This window comes from Nyctibius grandis, chromosome 4 (genome assembly GCF_013368605.1).
Source record: "Nyctibius grandis isolate bNycGra1 chromosome 4, bNycGra1.pri, whole genome shotgun sequence".
Lineage (NCBI taxonomy): Eukaryota > Metazoa > Chordata > Aves > Nyctibiiformes > Nyctibiidae > Nyctibius > Nyctibius grandis.
The window spans coordinates 47,265,545-47,281,874 of record NC_090661.1 but is presented as its reverse complement, the minus strand read 5'-3'; the positions used below and the strand labels follow the sequence as shown (position 1 = coordinate 47,281,874).

The 16,330-nt window shown below is 45.6% G+C and overlaps 1 protein-coding gene across 1 annotated transcript in view; it reads right to left on the bottom strand.

Moving 5' to 3' along the window:
• The window catches only part of IFT43 (intraflagellar transport 43), a 49,346-nt gene that overhangs the window by 21,571 nt on the left and 11,445 nt on the right, over window positions 1-16,330 (bottom strand). Inside the window, exon 3 of the mRNA XM_068398980.1 lies at window positions 11,778-11,845. Coding sequence (XP_068255081.1) covers window positions 11,778-11,845 — 68 coding nt within the window. The remainder of the gene's footprint in view (window positions 1-11,777; window positions 11,846-16,330) is intronic.

Genomic DNA, 16,330 nt, shown 5'->3' with positions numbered 1-16,330 from the left:
CAGCCCCAGTAACAAACAGTCTCTTTTCCTCAGTACTCACACTCCTTACATCTTTGCTCATCTCCTGTCCCCAGGCAGAAGTGAAACACTCCATATGTTTATACTTCCCAGGAGAGGGTCACTCCTGCTATCCCTGTAAACAATTTCTGTTTCTGTCACAACAGGTATCCATGTGGCCCATAGGGAAGTCAGTTGTATCTTAGTCCTAGAGGCAGAGACTGCTTTGCTCATGTTCCCAGGCTTAAAGCTTTCCCATCTTACCCTTGTTATATTAGAAAAGGACTTATTCAGGGCAATAAGCAAATACTTCATTATGAAATAGCTGCACTATATTGGAAAAAATAGTAATTTGGGGAATAAAATCAGAAACCAGGAGGGGAGAATATGACCCTTTTAATCCCAGAGCCCAGGTATTAGAACACTCGCCTATCAAACAAGACCGTTCCCTCCTCCCTCTAGGGCAAGCTAAAGCCCCATGGTCAGCCCCCACCCCCACCCCACCCCACCCCCCCCCCCCCCCCCCGAGAACGCCCTAGTCCCCATGACACAGGGTCCGAAGGTGGCAGTGGGTGATGCCAGTCTCTCATGCTGACAGAACTGTGGTTTATACAGAGCATTTAAACACCAACGGCACTAGAGCAGGAGCTAGAAATGACTGTTGTTCTGTTCAGGTGAGACATCGGCTTCCAGTCACCAGCACTAGATATGTTTGTTAATATATGATTTGGAATAGCATTATTTAATGAAACTGGCATTTCAAACCAGTTGATAAGCTCATGGGTAGAGAACTAGCCAGGAAATACAATATGAAACTTCTGGAGCATGGGAAGGAATTACATGGTTTTATACTCCCTGTGGCCTTAATGACTGAGCTGATAGGTAAAGAAGATATCAACCAGCCTACTATTTCCTTACTTTTTTTTATGGAGCCTTGAACTCAAAGGCTTCCTTTCATTTTTTTTTGATGTCAAATTACTTTTACATTCCTTGCTCACGTTGGAAAAAAAAAATCAGAAAATATTTTTGGTTCATTCCTGACTAAGGTTTTGCTTTTTCGGCCCAATTCTATTACCTGAATCTACCTAACAAAGTTACCCAGAGATAAAAGACCAGCTGTGCCCTGTGCCCCTATTTCAAAGCAGTAAGGGAAGAAAATCATTAACAGATCCTTGAAAGGTGCCCTACCTCCAACCCTGTCCATTCCATAAGCTTAGCCGAGGGCTAAGCTATACATGGAGATACTGTTCCTGCAGAACCAGTCACCTGCTTGTCTCTTCATTCTCCAGATGCTATGGAAAGCCCCGCAGGCATTCTTCATGAAGTTATCACACTGCTTTAAGCATCGTGGTGTACCCCATCCCGAGAACCGGCTCAACTTAACAATGCCAATTGCATCATGCTGAGACCAACATTTCACCCTTCAGGAATATCAGGCCTGGATACACACCATCCTCTTCGCTCACCACAAGATCACAGCTTTCTAGTGGTGAGTGAAAACAGACATGGAAGAAACCAGACTGTAAATGCAAGCGGATTTCCTGCTCTTTTCTCATGATCTCAGCAACAAGTGCACTGCCCTGGTTTGTTTGCTGCATCAGGAGGCACAGATCAGGGAAGGCAGCACCAGGCACCTACAAAATGAGCAACTGTGTACCTGGACAGCTCTGTTTAAAACTCCCTTTCACTGCAAGGCTATCTGTGCTCCCAAAAATATCCAAAATCCCTGAATATTCCCTCTGGCTTTGGCCAGCTGCTGACACACACTCCCCGCCCCCCTCCTCCCCCCCCCCATTTCAGGGTGTTGAATAGCTGAGAAACTGGGCAGAAGACCCCGACAGACCCCATGTAACCCCATGTTATGTAACTCCTAGTACAGAATACCTGTTTCTCTCCTAGCTATGTCCTGGGGCACAGGATATAGATCTGATCTCGCTGTTGAGTGTTGTTTTTGCTCAGTTCTTGGCCAGCAGGAATGCTCCTTCCACGTTAACGAGAGGGGGCTGAACCACAAAACTGAGGCTTCCCCCTGACACCCACCCCCCTAATGTACAGCTGAGCTGCCGCTGAGCTGCCTGCAACTTCTGTGCTGAGGGGTGAAAGGCCGTTCTAATGTAGACATCATCTCTGTTAAACCGTTTCTTTCTCATTTAATGGACTACCACGGAGATCTAAATGGAGATAAAGTAGCAGGGCTCAGCGAACAGCCAGGATGCTATCTTTATGCAGCATGACAATGTGCAGTGGTTAATTAGACACCGTTAACCTATTTTAGCAGGGGACATAACTGGGATGAATGAGGGGAAATGTCCTTGAAATCTTTTAATGTCCACAGCGCATGAGAGCTCTACACACACTTGGATCCTGGACCGAGCCACAGCCAGGTGGCCAGCGTGCAAGGTCCGAGGCTCTCTTCTGCGCACCCAGGGAGGTGTGAGGGTGGGCAACACAGCTGAAGAAAAGGGAAGCAGTCATGGTGGCTCGTTAAAACAGACACTGGATAGGAACGCCCGGCCTGGCGTGGCGGGGGCGGCAGCCGAGGACGACGGGCTGGGAGCGCGCGCAGCCCCCCGCCCTGCCCGGCTACCCTCTGCCCGGGCGGGCAGCTCTCCGCGCGGGGCCGACCCCCAGGGGGTCCGTGCGGCCGAGCCAGTGCTGCTCCGGGCCGGGCCGCGCTCCCGGTGGCCTCCCACCGGCGCCGCGGCATTGCCGGGCCGCGGCCGCCCTCTGCCGGGCCCAGCGGCCTAGCGCCCCGCCCGGGCTCCCCGCGGAGGCTGCGGGTCCCCAGGCCGGTCCGCCGGAGGGAGCCGAGCGCTGGGGCTTGGAGGCGGCTGTTCGCGAGGGGTCACACCTGCAACCCGCGGGGTTGCGGGCTGTCCCCGGGAGGGCGGGCGCGCACCGCAGAAGCGGCGGGGCCGCAAGTCGAGACCGAAGGGTATTTTTGGTATTTTTTGGTATTTTACAGGGCCCTGGCAGCAGGGGGAAGAATTTCATCTCTTGCCTGTTAGCGTATTTGCTGGCATGTCTCAACCGCTTCTCTTTATGAATCACATGGAACCAGAAAGCTGCTTCAAGCTGCCTTCCTGCTGAAAGAACGACACGGAAAAAAAAGGAACGCTCCTCACGTTCGGAGATACATTTTGTTTTGAGAGAGCAGGGCGATGAAAGGGAGAGCAGAGAGAGGGGCTGTGTGCGGAGGAAGCTGATCACTGGCCAGCGTTTTGCCTCTGTGCTTCCATCCAAAACCATCCCCACCCCAACGCCGAGGGCTTGGCTCAGCCCACAGGGAGACAAGAAGCCTTTTGCCTCTAGGGCACAGACTGTAATTCAGGTCTAGGCCTAAGGGAGGTGGGGGGAGATAAAAAAAGGCCATCGTACTGTCTTGCTCAAGTATTTTTTTTAGTGCCCATCACCACAGTGAGTGGGCGCTGAGCTACTAGTTGCAGCTTGTTCAATAGCCTGAGGCACAACTAAGTTACACATCCAGAATGACACACAAGTGCTAACTGACAGTTCTCCCAGCTCTCCAAGTGTGGAGCTTGGTCACTTCTTGTTTGCCAAAGCACAGGAAGAGAAAAACACTCATCAAAGCTGCACGTAAAGCAGAACTGTAGGCCGTGCTGGAATGCACTACCACAAGGTGTCTTCTCAGCTATTCCATTGCACCTTCCTTCGGGCTCTGATCGGTTGTTAAGTTTCTACCCCCTCTCCCTGGAGTGTGGCAGCCTGGAAAAGGCAGCTTTGCCTTGATTAAATCAGGGAGTTCAATCTTCACATGTCCTAAAATCAAGGCAAGTTTTGCCATTGATTTCAGCAGAGCAAGGACTACTAAGAGCCTTTATTTCTGTCATAGGATGTCACCTCACAGCCCTCCACTTCCACACCCTGGGGCACATGGCTATCTATATCTCCACAACAGGGCTTTGGGCAGACACATTTTTTTAAACTGTAATGGTCCCACCATCCACTTTCTGGTCCCTCACAGGCTCCCTGGACTACATGTTGAACACACTGCCCTAGGGCACAGCACTGGAGGAAGAAGGATGCAGCGATGAGCAGGCATGCTCTGTGGGACAATGTGACAGACACCGCGGGTAACCTGCTCCAGCTGAAATGGGCTTGTGAGGCACTAATGAATCTCTAGCAGAAATGTTATTGTTTCTCCTCATGTCCTAATATGTGGGCTTGCTTAACAGAAACAACAAAGGAGGAAGGCTCTGGCAAGCAGGACTTTAGGAACTGGCATGAAAGAACAAGCTGACAGAGAGAGTTCATGGGGGTCACTGAATCTCAGCCTATTCACTGCATCATCCCCGTGACAGATGTTCACAGGGTTCCCCCACTTGCTCACTGGTGGAGAGCTGACCTGCAGAGCTGTTCAGAGGTCCCACTGAGCAACAGAAAAAACAACACTCAATACAAATTCCTGCTGTGTGGGAAAACAGTGCTGCTGTTTCCAGAGGTATCCACCACACATCTTTGGTCCCTGAGAACAGGGGCTCCTATCCAAGTGATCATGTCGTAGGTCTCCAGTAAGCACCAGGGCCAACTCTCACACCAAATGGCTCTTAAGGTTACAGAAGCATTTCAGTTTCCATTTAAAGGGAAACGCACACTTCTGATCCTCATGGTTACACAGAAGAACTGACTGATAAAGGAGACAGAACTAGAATGCAAAGAAAAATTATCTAAGGTTAGTTGTTTTTTTCAAATCCCACAACAGAGAATAAACTTGTGATTCTGAAGTACCTGGCCAAAGACTTTTTACTTGTGCCTGGCTTCACTCAAAACATTTAAATGAAAAACACTAGAAAGAACTATTACTGAATGGCACCTTGTGCTGCCATCTGAGAGCAACAGCTTCTGAAAGAAGGTATTTTAAGAACTTGGATTAAGAATTGGAGAATAGTAGAGGGGTTATATGGGGAGGGGGGCTGGGGGAGGGGGAAATAGGGCCAAGCAAGTAGATCAGGTCATCTTAGGTCTCCTTCCACAGGTAAACTGCATTAAGCTAGACTTCACAGCCAATTTAGAGGTGACCTACAAAGGCCAGACAAGTTTTCAGCTTTGGCTTTGACAGATACAAAAGGGTTGCAAGTTGCCTGTGTTCTTCAAGAGGGCTTTGCTTTTTTAAACTAGAAATATTTGGAACAGCAAGGATAGTATCCCCTGAATTTGCTGGTAAATTCCTTGGAGATGCAGAGAACTAAGGAAGGAAGATGCTTTGTCCTCAATCAAAAAAAAAAATCAAAGAGACTTCACCCTGAGCACACTCTGCCACCTCAGCAGCTTACATGGACTGTTACCAAAAATGTCACACTCCTGTTCCATTTTTGTCATGCAGGCTTCATTTTCTAGGGGAGCAAGAGGCTACAATCCTACTAGTTCTTCCATTGCCCAGTGTCTTTCACGAAAAAGAAGTCAAAGAAAATTTCACTAACAGAGAAAAAAATAAAGTGAAATCTAGCTTAAAAAAAAAAGAAACAAGGAAACAGAAAAAAAAAACCCAAGGAAACGGGGAAAAAAAAAAAACAGGAAACAGAAAAAACCCCCAAGGAAACAGAAAAAAACCCCCAAGGAAACAGAAAAAAAACCCCAAGGAAACAGAAAAAAACCCCCAAGGAAACAGAAAAAAAAAAAAACAAGGAAACAGGAAAAAAAAAAAACAAGGAAACAGAAAAAAAAACCCCAAGGAAACAGAAAAAAAAAAACCCAAGGAAACAGAAAAAAAAAAACCCCAAGGAAACAGAAAAAAAAAAACCCCAAGGAAACAGAAAAAAAAAAAAAACCCAGGAAACAGAAAAAAAAAACACCCCAGGAAACAGAAAAAAAAAAAAACCCAGGAAACAGAAAGAAAAAAAAAAAGAAACAAGGAAACAGAACAAAAAAAAAAAGCCCAACTCTTTTTCCAGCCTTCTCTGGGCACTGCAAAGACACAGGAATGGGCACAAGTCTAGCATTTTCGCTTTGCTAGAAACCCTTGCAAGTCACACTAAGCAGGATTAAAAGGACAAAAATCCCCATCACAGCCATGGTACTGAGGGATTCTCAGGTGACTCTTCTGTCTTTTAGGGACTTTCATTTTTCTGCCAGTTATCTTTACTTAGAGTCTAAACAGAAAGATCAAGGAGAGCTCACCCCAGCAATGACATGGAGGGACAAAAGGACAAGAGCCTGTTAGCATTCCTGGAACATCCAGCCTATTTAAAAAAGAAAAAAGAAAAAGAGGTTGTGGGGAGGCGGAGGAGAGAGAGGAAAAAAACCCACCCTGGGCTGACACATTGCAGCTTACCACCATCTTGATGTCCTTGGTGCGTGCCGATGGTGTGGAGGCGGCTGGCACCAGATCAGCCCAAGAGAAGGAATGAGAGGCCAATGGAGATTTATGTGAGGAGAGTGAGATGGACAAGGTAAAATTGTCAGGAGGAGTTGTTAGAAAGTAAAATATATTGTGACAATTCCACTCCTGCCGTTCATCAATAAACTGACAGATCATTTAGTGTCAATTAGGAGTGATAGATGGACAAGTCCCCATGATCCTGGGCCAAAATTAATGGCTGGGAGGGAGAGGGTGATTGAAAATGACGGCTGACATTGAGAGGAAAGTCCTGAAGGTCCCCAAGGGGCCATTACTTGCCTCATTCCCTTGCAGATCAATGCAGGGACAAACCCAAAAACAGACACTTCAAGACCAAACTTAATCAGACTTCCTCTTCTTTCTTCTCCTTCTAAATTGTGCCCCCTCACTTGGCATCCTCGATCCTTTGTGCCTATACTCTTCACATCATTGAGGACATCCACAGATGGCTGCAAGATGCAGAGCGAGGCTGCCATCGTCCCCACAGCCAGAAGCCTGGCTCTGCTCCCAACATGGCAGTGTCACAGTGAAGCCCAGCCTGAGATCTACCTCAACACTGCTGGACCGGGAGTAGAGAGCAGAAGCAACGACACAAGCTTCCCCCTACTATGTCAGATAGAGAAACTCATGAGCACTTTACTACTCCCACTTGCAATACAAGGATGGCTGGAAGTTCTATAAACCAGGCACTCTCAGGGGTCATTTCATATAGATACAACACAGGATAGTTTAAGCCCATATTTTTGAAACAGGAGGTTTTTAACTTTACTTAACTCCAGAGACCTTGAATCATAAAACCCCTTAATCTCTTAAATAACTTTCCTCCAGCTCCAGGGTGCAACCTCACCATTGCCCACCCTCCAGAGCCCTAAATGATATCTACACAGAGCCTGGGCTACCCTGCTCTAAAGGTCACCTCGACTGCATCCCCTTCCTTCCTACAGGCCCTTAATATTTGCCTTCTTGTTAAATGCATTCCTGGACACTGTACTACCACTTCTGTTCCAAAATACTTCAGCATGGTTATCTTCCTAAACAAGCCTTGATTATTCCAACTCTGTTATGACCCTATCAGTCAGAAAGGAGAAATTTCAGTTGTAGCTGGAGCACCTGTTGCTAAACTGCCACGATCCCTTGTAGAAGAAAGGAGGTACACGTGCAGGCACTGGAAGGGACTTCCTACTGAAAGCAGCACTTGCGTGTGCTTGCAGGGCCACCTGAAACGCACTGTGTTTATTCCACACCACCCCTAACTGCTGCCTGCAGAACTGTATGAATTTTACGGGGCTGATTGCAAGACCAAAGGGATCAAGGACCAAGTAATCCGGAAGTGTCCTGAAAAGCAAAGAAATAAAGATACTAATAGGGAGAAAAAATGGAAGAAATTCTATAAGGAAAGTCAGATGGATGAGATCAGCAGAAGCTGGAATTAAATGGATCCTGGAAGCACCTCTTCTTTGTTAAATCCTCACCACTATGCAAAACTGAGTTCCCTTTTCCTTTTCCCATTGGCAGGCACTTTGTGTTTCTTCATTCTGATACACGAGATAACCTGACAATAAACCTCTGCTTTGCTTGTCACAAGTGTCAACACTGATGTCATTAAGGACATCAGCACAGCTGATGGCACTTGGGCTCCATCCAGTGGTTAGAGAGGTGCTTCTGTAGCAAAACCAGCTGTAATTACTATTATTTATGTAATCTCAGCAGGGTACTAGGCCCCAAGTGGCTGCCTAGGCTCTTGGCTGGTCCCCTTTCCTCTGATACTGGGACTAGCATATTGCTGGGGCAGCAATGGGACTGCCTCTTCTCATAGAGAGCGATTCTTCTCCCTGAGTACAAATTTAGATAAATACAGCAGATTCAGGTGCAGAGGGCCCCGTCGATAAGGAAAAAAAGATTCTTTTGTCACTACTTTGCACCATTTATTTGCTGATTGCAGAGGACAGGTCTGAGGGTTTGCTCAGACACTTACCTGCAGTCCTCATCATCATCCAGATTTACAAAATGGGACTCCTAGCAATGACAGCTGTTCTACAGAGGTACTGGGAGTCCAAAGGAATCTCTCCATGCTTGACTTCTGAAAACTTATCAGTAAAAGACAGCATTTTGATAAGTTCTCAGGAATTTAAATATCTGACACTTGTAAATGCTATGGGAACTCAGGATAAAATACTTTATCTTACTTGCACACCATCTGTGCAAACTTATTTCAAAACTAATTACAGGTTGGAAAACTTTAAGGGCCCTCCTTCTCTTGCTATCTTGCAACAGTCTGAGATAGCAGCAGTCTGATGGAAAGAATCAGCAAGATGGTGAGAATATTTGCAAGTTTACCTAGATATGACAAGAGCTGAGCAGGTAAGGCACTAAGATGGAGCAGCAAAGGTAGAAAAATAGAAAAACAGGTTGCAAATTAAATTCTACTCTAACATGTGCCAAATGTAAACACAAAGTACAATTTCAAGGGATCATTTCACATTGGTAAGATTCTGAATTAGAAATACAGCAGAAAAGAGTTTAAGTATCCCTGAAGAAAAAGCAGCAAGTGTGCGGCTGCAACCGGCTGAATCTGGCAAAAACAGAACTAAAAGCTTAGACCTCAAATGGGGAGAGGGGAGAGAATAACACATGAACAGCTACAAGATCATTTCACAAGTGGCTACAGTATCCCCTCTGACCCACAATATATTTACACAACACAGAAAATCTAACAGTAGCCACTCTGCTCATCCTTCTTTTCTAAGAAAAAAAAAAAATCACAGATTTTAACACTGTCAGTTCTGAAAACCAAATCACTTAAAGCTGCACAATTCCCAAGTGTAGGCTCAGTTACACTGGCATAAAAGTCCTTATACCTACATCAGATACATCAATAGAAGCATGTTACTCTAACTACACTAGCGAAATTGGAGCGAGTTAACTTGATGGGCTTCCAAGCTGAGTCAAAGTGGTTGAAAAGCTGCGGGGAGACAGAGCCTGAGAAAACAGAAACAACAAAGCTACAGCAACATTGGTATGACATCAGCCCATGACTCAGACTTTTCACACGAATGCTTTACTCTGGGATATGTCACAAAGACAGCCCTACAGGCCAGCATCTCAGACTTTTTTAAGGGAGAGAAGGAAAGAGATTAGCTTGGGGAGAATACACAGCTGAAGGAAAGAAAAGACAGGGGAACTAGTACAAAATCCTTGTACTTCATGTGACTAAAGAAAGTCAGAACAAAACTCCCCTTCATAAAATTTATTTAATAAAAGCTCTTAATACAAATGAAAAGAATACTGACAGATATGACATGATATCATATGCATGACTGAGCAAGGGGCACATCTTCACCTCACGTCCCACTGTGCAGGGTCTCACAGGTAGAAAGGCCTGCAGCTCTCCATCTCCTGTTCTGCTTCTTCAGCTGAATTGCATCCAACCTCATGGGAGCATTTACTCCAAACACCTGCTATATCTGTAAACCATGCAGTTGGGATGCTGGAGAAGCACCACTGATAGCTACTGCTCCAAATCTATCAGATGAGGCTAATGTCAAACAATGGAAAACATCCCCAAGTAGCACGTGGCACAGTGCTGTTACATTAGGAACCTGTACACTGTCCTTCAGGGCACATTAGGCACAGCCCTGAATAAGTGCATTACCTCCAATCCAGTCATTCACCTAGCCAACAATTACATGATCTATTTTTCCTAAACAATGCAATTCACCCTTGTTCTCTGCTATCACATTTCCATAAAGCTTCCGCTTGGTCCCACAAAGATCCAGGATCATTGGTGGCATTGTTTTATAACCCTGAGGTGGATGCAACTTTGCAATGGCAACTTCTAGCTGCAGCCATCCTCTGAAAAATCATACCATTACCAGAGTTAAACTGGAGGGGAACAGGATGTCAGGCTGAGATCTTTATTCTTTTGCTTTACTCCAGTCTCCACATTTTCAGCTGTTTTATTCTTCATGGATAAACAGTGATAATTTTCCCAGAAAAGTACTGTATTCTAGACAGGCTACCCCAGAATATAGACCACCTTTCTCACCTCCCAAGAAACACTGACTGTATAACAGGTTTCTGGATGTCCTCTCCCATTCTCAGGGTTCCAGGAAAGAAAATACATAACTTTTCCATAAACCAGAGTGCCTCCAAAGTATATGTGCAGACACATACACTCTTATTATAGGCTTTAATGTATACAAGCAATCTCACACCACTCCATGACTGAGCCCTTCAGCTCTGTGAATGGGAAATACAACACCAGCACAACTTTACAGCTTGATGTCTCAGTTTAGCCCACACCCAGGGCTAAACAATAACCAGTTGTTCTATCACCCAAGACCCCTCCCCAGCCAATAAACGGAACTGGGAAAAGGAGGGAGACTCATGGGCTGAATTTTAAACAGATTTAATAAAATAAGAAAACCAATATCCATACTAATACAAAAGACACAAAGTTATACTCAGCCCATAGAGTGGTGGCAAGTTCCTCCAGGGATAGGAACCATTGCGAAGAGAGCAGAGCAAAGAGCCCCAGATCCCCAGCAGCTTTCCCATTTATAGTGAACATGACATTAATGTTACAGAATACACCCGTGGGCCAGCCTGGGTCAGCTGCCCTGGCTTTCACTGCTAATGGTCTTGATCACCGTACCACAGCTGGCCACAAACTGAAACAAAATGTAACAGAAAATTGACTATATAAATTTTATCCCTGCAAAACCAGGACACTTGAAAAATAAAAAATAGCTTGAAACCAAGTCATCTCCTCCCAGTCTGAACTGTCCTTTAGTTTTCATACCCAATTCTATTACCATGTCCAGATATTTCCTTTCCCTTAGGTGTCCTTCATAAGCATCAGGCTTCTCAACCTACACTCTACACTTTGTATACTTTTTTCCTCCCACGTCTTCTCACTGACCATCTCCATCCATCTCCATTATACCATAACCCCATACACACATAAACATTGACAAATTTCACCTTTACTGTCAAGGCTGATCACTAAATCCTAAACTGTTCATTGCATTCTTGTCAGTGGGGTACTGTCATGTGTCACTCTCCTGGAAAGGACGCAACCAGTCAATTCCCCCCCTCCCAGCTCCTGCATTCAACATGCTTATTATGTTCTTGACTCCTTCCAGTTACTGTACCAGGTAAGGAATACACTACCTCTGGCAGACAGTGGCATGTACACAGCTCTAAGCCCTTCCAGGCCAATTTATAAAGAGCATTAGCCAGCAGAACCAAGCAAGAGCAATACTTCAAACAGTCTGAAGGAGTTACAATGATATTGGAGACACAGGCCATCTACAAGATCCAGAAAAACTGTTCCAATGCCTGTGACAGTAAAGCCCAACTAGTGATGTTCACTTAATCCATGCCTAAGCCCCTCTTAATAAGGAACGAGGTGGGGACTCACTTGTTAGATGCCAGTACAGGATCATCTGCCCAGCCCCCTTGCCGGCGTGGGGGTTTAGGTGGTGGACCCTTTAATAAAGAGAAGAGACACGTTACCGCCAGCTGCAGTCAAGGCAAATCAAGCCAATTGAGACACCAGATCCATATGTACTAATGTAACACTTTACCAAATAATAGATGGAGACAGTGTTTAAAAGGCTGTTTACTCATAAAATAAAAGAAAGACAAATATTGCAGGACAGGTTTTTAAGTGTCTCTGTAAGGAAAAGATGTATCACTCCAATCAGTATCTTAACAAGTTTCAGGTCTGTGTGCCTTTGACTTGGCCAGGACACACAATACAGTAGCAGACTGATCCACAGAGGATGCGCTCTCCTGACAAAATACGGTTCACTGGGAAACTCATTCATTACTGCTGCCCACATTTCAGTGGGCAGTATCATATGTTACATCTTTCTGAGGGAACAAGTCAGCACGTTTTAGACATCTTGTTTTAGATGAGGAATTGTTCCTAAAAAGTGTCTGCTTTTGTCCACTGCCTGAAGTAGGTTAGATGCAAAGTTCAGACACAGCCAGCCATACCAAACACCTCTAAAGTTAGTTCAGATGAATCCCACCACTGCCAGCCTGAAATGCTAAAGGGGAAGTTCATCTGGAGCTTAAAGACACTCCCTGATATTTTCTTGCATTGTCTTGTGTGGCACGCAGCCGTGCGGCAAGAGAAAACAGGAACAGCTTGGGGCTTACGACAGGAATTTTCAAAGAATGGGGCCATGAATTCCCACCGTGTGGGAGCTGCCTGTTGCCTTTTGCAGTTTTGGGCTCAGTTCCCCCTGCCTGAAGCACCTCATACAGCAGGCGGTGGTGAAAGCAGAGGGGCAAGGTGAACCCAGTGGATGAATTTCAGTTTATATAGCTCCCAATTGATGGTGCCCAGTCAGGGACGATGGGTTACAGGGATCTGTGAAGGGACTATCATGAAAAAGGAGGACTGGGTAAAAGATGGCCCAAAACAGGGAAAAATGGCAACTGCAAAGGAGTCTAATCTGGAGCAATGGTGGGGGACAGGTGGCTGCCACAGCTGTTATTACAAAAGGGAATAAGCTGGGTGACTCCTGAGGATTTTTGACTTGATAGAGGGGACCTTGCATGTGTGGTGGGGTCAACCCTGAGCCAAAGCCAAATTGCCTCTTGCCACAGATGAGGAAGCTAACCCCTGATGGTAGGGGTCTCCCGTGTTTATTTCTTGAAGCAGAAGCATTGTTTGTGAGTGTGGGAAATGAAGGGACCCTGCCAGGGGCAACCACTGCCTGCTGCAGGGAGGGGGCACGACCCTGCATAGCTCCCTGATAGGAGAAAAAATAAGTCAACCTCCAAAAATAAACAGGGAGCAGGAATGAGGCAGGAGCTGCAGTCCCAAAATACCAGCTTTCTTCGGCAAAGGGAGCACAGGAGGGCAGAGGGACAGGCAGGGAGCATGAAAGCAGGAAACAGCCTCCTTATATGGGCTCATCCGCAGGGGACAGAGCTCAGTCGACTGGAATGACCATGTCACAGAATGTGAAGCCTTCAGGGGCCCAAGTGAATGGAGTTTTCTGATCTTTAAATGATTCCCCGAGATTCTTAAGATGCCAAACCAGAGAAGAGGCTACAGTGCCAAAAAAGGAGCATTTTGAATTCAGTTGATCTGGACACACCCAGAGCCCAGGAAAAAGGAGAAAAACACACCACATATGGGCGTGCATGCCTACATAAACATCCCTATTCCCATTACACACACCCCTACCTCAAAAACACACTCCCTCCCACATGGATCCTTCCCATGCAAACAACCCTCCTCCCCTCACACCATCCCTCTGATAGCCAGCAGGTCATGTTCCCAACACAAAGCCTCACAACTCCTCTCAAAGGTGCACGGAGTTAAACAAACATCACCAAAGAACCTGGGCCATAAGGCTGAGGGAAAATGCAGCATCTCCAGAGCATTTCAATGCACCTGCAATCGAATTCCCTCATCATCAAAATTAGCCTTCAGATCAAAGAAAGATATCTCAAGTGGGGCACTCCAAATCAGAGGGTGATGAGAATGACTGCCCCAGTTCGCCCAGGGCATGACTCCATGGCATCCAAGGGTTTGATTCCAATGTCTTGCCAATGTTATAACGTCTTCCCATTGATCATACACACCAGGCAACCCTGAGTGTCTGTCAGACCCTGACAAACACCTCACATACACCCACAGGTCTTTTATTCCTCTTGCAATAAATCAGGTAATTCTTTTTGAACTGCCTACAGGAGCACTAGCAACAGGAAAGGCAATGTTAACTGTCAGCTGAGGGTAAATAGCTTTTCTTTGTTAGTTGCCTGGAAAGTGCCGTAATAAGGTCACATGCCACATGCACTTTTGTCAAGTAAATAAACTTACCTTCATACACTTTCACATTTCCAAAACCTCAGCATAATTTACAATTGAGAATGCAATGTCATGCATTGCTGTAATATGGTGACAGGTAGGGACGTTGCAGCTGCAAGGAAGAGCTTGAGGCAGGAAGTGGGAAGAACGTCAACCCCAGAGGGAGCAGAGCAGAAACAGAGGACATTGTTCTTCTGTAATGGAGCACATGAACACACCTTTTTGGTGAAAAAGACTGTGTGCTTTAAACGACCAGAACTTGTTGGTACCTATGTGTTATATCTTGGGCAAGATTATGTATGCTCCCAAATGCACGGCTCAGCTATACACCCAAACGGTTTGGTGTTCAAAACACTGAGATTCCACCAGCTCCTGACAACAGTGTTCCTGCTCAGCTCTTGCTGCTCAGTCTCTTTCACAGCATTAATTAACCACTCGCTTGCTGTGGTTTGCTTTTCCACTTGTTTTGTCAGTTACTTATCTGCAGAAGATTTCCTCTACTTCAGTTTCTGCAGATCGTCCACTTTTTCAGGGAACACTGCCATAGTCTGGGCTTTTTATTGTATTTTTTCTCAGAAATTCAGTTCACCATTTTTGTGACAGCACTTTCCCAGTATTTCTCAGGCCACCTTCCTTACCAACACTTTCATACTACCACCATAAACAGTATTTTATCTCTCCCTTTGAAAAATGACTAGCCTGAATTCCATCTCTCCTGCATTAAAGTAGAAACTCTACCTTCTTCTTGATCTGTAGTCAGGCCCTTTCTTATCAGACAGATGTAGAATTCTAACTTGGCTTCCCCATTAAGGCAGAAATTTCCAGACTACTTGTCAGATCATGTCTGCAGTTTTGAAGGTGCTAGTTGTATGTTGCTTCCCTCATGGAGCAACTACACTGTGTGTCTCTGGATCCTGAGGGTCCAGCAAAGTTTCTTTTAGGACCTACCACGACACAGGCAGATTATGGACATGTTGGGTCCCTCAGATTCTCAGGTGGATCTGGAAATAAGGATTAATTTACCTTCATCAACACAACAACTCCTTTGAAACAGCAAGCACACTGTGCAGGGAAGCAGGGACTCAAATAACATTGACAGTGTGCAACAGAGGACACACAATTTTTCTGTCATAATACATCTCCTAAAATGTGTAGGATCTACGTTCTGCCTAATATACTAACACTATGAGATTTTATACGGTATGTAGGTGCCTTGTTTTTATCCAATATTGACCATGGAGCAGAAAGAAAGAAGTATGGCCAGTCTCGAGTTTCGTCTTCTCCAGCAAGTGGCCTGAGGCTTCCCTGACTGAGGAAAAGCAAATCTCCACAAACAGGCCTGATTAATTAGTTTTGATTGCTACCAGTTAAGGAGCTGTAAGTCAAATAGCCCCACTGCTTCCAAGCAGCCACATAACACTTACAATCTATACTGATCTCAGAGCATATATGATATCAAAAAGAGCTCAGTTCCCAGATCTGCGCAAGCCTCTGCTTTTTCCAAAGAACAGCCATTCTCTGCTAGCCCTCTGTATCATGTCCACAGACGGTTCAAGTAGTGCATCTGATTTTAATGAATCCCCTCCAAGGACTTCTGCGTGTCGCAAATGCCTAGTAGAAAATACTGGATTTCCATTTCATCTACAAACTGTCCTTCTTCATGGTCATTGGCCCTCCTTTACTAGGGAAAGTGCTATTGAGACAGAAAAAGTTCTTGGGAGGCTTCAAATATTCTCTGTCATCTATCACAGCAGGTAAAGGAGCAGCTCATGTTGTTAAACAGCTAACAAGACTTTCTTCCCTAAAACAATGGTCAGCTACCTAGTCAGCTTACATGTGCATCTGCTAGGAAAGCTGTCATATTGCAGCATTTGGCACCTTAACCTGTCTCAAGAGTTACTGCTCTCTCTTGCATGAACAGTGAAGCAGCACACAACAATCTGATTCTCTGAGCAAAGGGTTACCAGGTAGAATCCTCTCACAACCCACAGTTACAGGGCAGTGCCCCTCCAGCCCTCCTAGGCATGAACATCTCTCAAACAGTTTGCTAGTATCTTGTGCTACATACTGTCAGACATGTTCCCATCCACCTCTACCACTCCTACAGTTCTTTTGTTGCCTTCGGGTGGGTCCAGAAGCAC